Below are 4,310 nucleotides of genomic sequence, written 5' to 3'. Positions count from 1 at the left end.
ATTTAATTTTTTTTTATTTTCAATTTATTGAATTTTTTTATATTTTTTTTATTGAGAAATAATTTTCCTTGAAAACATATTCACTTTTTTATAAAGATAATTTGTATCATTTTTATTAATAAATAAAAATAAAGAGCAAATAAGGAAGATAAAAGAGTGTGTGTAGAAGAGAATAAATATGAAGAGAAAAAAATAAGGAAGGATAAGAGAGAAAAATGAGAAAGAGAATTAAGGTAATTTATGTATAAAAAATAATTATAAGATTAAATAGTTAACGGATCAAATAGTAGTTTGGTCATTATTAACTAATAAAATAATTGCGGAGGAATTAAATAATTTAATAAAAATAAAATAAAAAAATTAAATAATATATTTTTTAAATATAAAGATTAAATAATTAATTTTATTAAAATATAAAAATTAAATAATAATTTATCTTTAATTTTAAAATGTATATTTTATAATAATATTTATAATTTTTTATATATATTATATTTTAAATAATTAAAACTTAATATTTTATTGAATTATTAAAATTTTTTAAAATATAAATTATTAATATATATATGTTATATATATATAAAATATAAAAATATTATATATATGTTATTAATTAAAAATATATAAAATTAAATAAATAATAATAATTAAATTTAAGATAAATTTAAATATTAAGAATAATAATAGACTTCAGATTATTTTTGCAAAACCCAATGTCGTTTTCGGACAAGAATTTCATCTGGCATGCGAGTTAATCCTCCTCACCAACCCAAGCTAAAACCCTTGCAGCTACATCTTCCCCAGTCCCCCCCCCTCTTTCTCCTTTTTAGTTTTTCTGTTATTTTATGCTTTTAATTAATTTTAATTAATTAATTAGTAATAATACAAACTAATTCCTAAAAAATATCAAAAACTATAATTAATTTATCTATTTTCAAAATGATATTAATGAGTTTTTCAAATTTGATTATGTTAATAAAATAGTCTCTTTATTTATATTTTATATTTAAAATAAATTTATATTACATCATAAATATATTTTTTATTTTTATTTATAATTTATAGTACAATCAAATATATATGATAAGATATATTTAAAATTAAAAGAATTAAAATATTAATATATTTGATTTTTAAAAAAATCGAATTATTGATCTGATCTGATCTGATCTGAGCGACCTTTTTCTGATTTTTATTATTTTTTTCTTTTAATTTATGAATAATAAAAAAGAGATGCCATCTACTAAAAAAAAAAAAAAAAGAGATGCCATCCAAAAACAGCCACAAAGGCAATGGTGGGCCTCACGCCCAATTATTAAGCCGAGGAGCAGTTGCACATGTCACCTAACTTCAACAACTATACACAAATGATCTCGACAAATTAATCAACCTGTCACTCTTCTCCTTAGCTTCCTCAAATCATCCCTTCCAAATCCCATTCTGTAAATAGATGAACCAGTCGCTGGCCACCGCCAAGATGTGAATTGTCTTCTTGTCTTGTTGCAACTCCTACCAGCTTTTACTGAATTTTTGAGCTGTTTCCTTTTTGTCCGAACCAGAACATCTCGGATTTCCCGGAAGTCGGTTTCTCCATTACGGCTTCTAATTTCTACAATTCTTTTTTTCTATTGGGGTTTCTAGAAAAACAAACTCCTTTTTCTAAACATATAAACAATCCCAATTTCACTTTTCACAACCCACCAACTACTGCTTCTAATTTTATGCAGTTGGTGTCTGCAGAGCTGAGAGCTTCAAGAAAATGGCTGCTTTGAGGTCTTCTTCTTCTTCTTCTTCTTCTTCTTCTTCTGTCCAAGAAACTGAAAATCATCATCATAAAGAAGAGACTACCGGCAATCAGAAGGTTTATGAGCTGTTGATTCCTGGTTTGCCTGATGAAATATCTGAGCTTTGTCTTCTTCATCTTCCTTACCCATACCAAGCATTGGCGCGTTCTGTTTCTTCTTCCTGGAACAGAGCTATTCATGACCCCAGCTTTAGTGTCTCCAAGAAATCTCTATCCCTCTCTCTGCCTTACCTTTTCGTTTTTGCGTTCCGTAAATCAACGTCTAGGATTCAATGGCAAGCTCTGGACCCTCGATCCGGCCGTTGGTTTGTTTTGCCTCCTATGCCTTGTCCCAAGTCCGTATGTCCACCGGGGTTTGCTTGCGCCTCGTTGCCACATCAAGGGAAGCTCTTCGTTTTTGGTGGTATGCGGTCGGACACTGAAACTTCCATGGAGACGACGTATGTTTACCATTCATCAACAAATCAGTGGTCCGTAGCGTCTCCCATGCTAACCCCACGGTCATACTTCGCCGTCGGGAGTGCAAATGGTAAGATCATTGCTGTTGGAGGAAGTGCGTCCGGCATTGGTGATTCAATCACAGCCGCTGAATGCTACGACCCTGAAAAAGACGCGTGGACGCCTGTTGCTAAAATGCGCACGGGGTTATGTAGGTACGATTCGGCTGTGGTGGGGAACAAGATGTACGTGACGGAAGGGTGGACATGGCCTTTCATGTTTTCACCGAGGGGTGGCGTGTACGAACCAGATAAAGACACGTGGCAAGAACTGAGAGATGGGATGAGAGAAGGGTGGACAGGATTAAGTGTAGTAGTGGGTGAGAGATTATTCGTGATATCGGAGCACGGAGACTGTCCGATGAAAGTGTACCTCCCTGATACGGACGCGTGGAGGTACGTGGGAGGGGACAGGTTCCCACGAGATGCAATGCGGAGGCCATTTGCTGTGAGCGGAGCAGAAGGAAAAGTGTACGTGGTGTCATGTGGGCTTAATGTGGCAATTGGGAGAATATATGAACCCAAAAAAGAAGAATATTGCGTGGAATGGGAGGTCGTGACTGCCCCTAAGGCTTTTGCTGACTTTTCTCCTTCAAATTGTCAGGTGCTTTTTGCGTAATTTCCATTCTTATATTCTCAGACTGGGAATTATTCAATGATCATCATTATTATTATAAAAAAAAATTAAAATGTATTAAAATATTAAATTATTCTTTGTCCCTAGCTTTATACAACATAACAATATGGTTTGGATAGATTTGTTTTGTTAGGCAATAGGAGCAACTATGGTTCACTTTTGTCTTAAAATTACAGCTGGAGAGTGTCGTGTGAGTGAGAACAGATCAGATCAGAAATTCTGTGGTTCTTAGTGTGAGGTGAGGCATGCTTAGACGGTATTTTAATTTATTTTTTTGAGTTTGTTTGGATTTTGAATGAATGAATGATTGGGAATTCTTTTACAAAATAAAGACCTCTATTATGTAACCATGGATGTCGAGAGTGGAAAACACAACAGTAGAGAGTTGAGTTCCTTCCCTTATTATCGTTATTATTTAATTTTTTTTTTTTTAGAAAAAAAATGTAAAGTTTAATTATAAATATATTATGAAATTTCTTGTCATTTAGTGAATAAAGAAAATGGTAAGACGGTGTGGAAACTGACAAAATGGCTTACTAAAATCAGGCTTACCAAGTTTGAAATGATTTGCATACTTCCTTTATTACCAGAAATGAGAAATTTTTATGGTTCCGTGATTAATCAAACATCATTCTTTACACGTATCTTATCTTTATATATATATATATATATATATACATGCACACTATCAGTACATATCATTTCGGTGCTGTGCGGTGCGGTTCGTTCTGCGCTCCAGCACATAAAAACCAATATTAAAATATCATTTCATTATTATTCACTCAAATAATAATATCTATTGCACTTATAAATTTAATTTATATTGATTAATTAATATAAATAATCATTTACTTTGTCAAATAGATGATAATCTTATTCGTCTTTCTTAATCATTAAAATAGAAAAAATTGTCAAATTAGGTTTCGAGTTCGATCTTTCTTTTTTTATTATTTAATGTTTTTATTAAATTAAAAAAAAAATCATATTTTCCTTAAGCATAGCTATATGGTATTTAACATATTTCAAGAAGCTTGATTAATTATTTCTGTAACTCTGCTGAATTTTTTTTTTTTTTTAAAAGTCATCATTTTCTTGGGCGTAGTCATATACTCTCTAGGGGGTGTTTGATTCATTGGTTAGGTATAGACATTTAAACAGGTGAATTAGAGTGTTTGGTAAATTTCAAAAAATAAAATTGATAGGTAACTGATATGGTATCAATTAACTGTAGTTTGTATCAATCTATTTTTAAAGTTATTTCTCATCATTTGATAATTGATTTAATTTTATTTTTTATTTTGATTATTTTTTTTATTTAATTTAAAAATTAATATGATTAATATTTTATATTTTTTATTTATAATTTTAATAT

At 30.5% G+C, this 4,310-nt stretch overlaps 1 protein-coding gene across 1 annotated transcript; it reads left to right on the top strand.

The window, feature by feature from the left end:
* The first annotated feature begins 1,271 nt into the window (after positions 1-1,271).
* On the top strand, positions 1,272-3,227 carry LOC110651503 (F-box protein AFR). The gene has a single exon (XM_021806859.2). It carries the CDS (start codon positions 1,760-1,762, stop codon positions 2,918-2,920), a length of 1,161 nt encoding a protein of 386 aa, XP_021662551.2. The 5' UTR covers positions 1,272-1,759; the 3' UTR covers positions 2,921-3,227.
* Positions 3,228-4,310: the final 1,083 nt, after the last annotated feature.

The sequence above is a fragment of the Hevea brasiliensis genome, chromosome 15, assembly GCF_030052815.1.
Source record: "Hevea brasiliensis isolate MT/VB/25A 57/8 chromosome 15, ASM3005281v1, whole genome shotgun sequence".
Taxonomy (NCBI): Eukaryota; Viridiplantae; Streptophyta; class Magnoliopsida; order Malpighiales; family Euphorbiaceae; genus Hevea; species Hevea brasiliensis.
The sequence above is the reverse complement of the archived record's forward strand: the minus strand, read 5'-3'. Positions and strand labels throughout refer to the sequence as shown.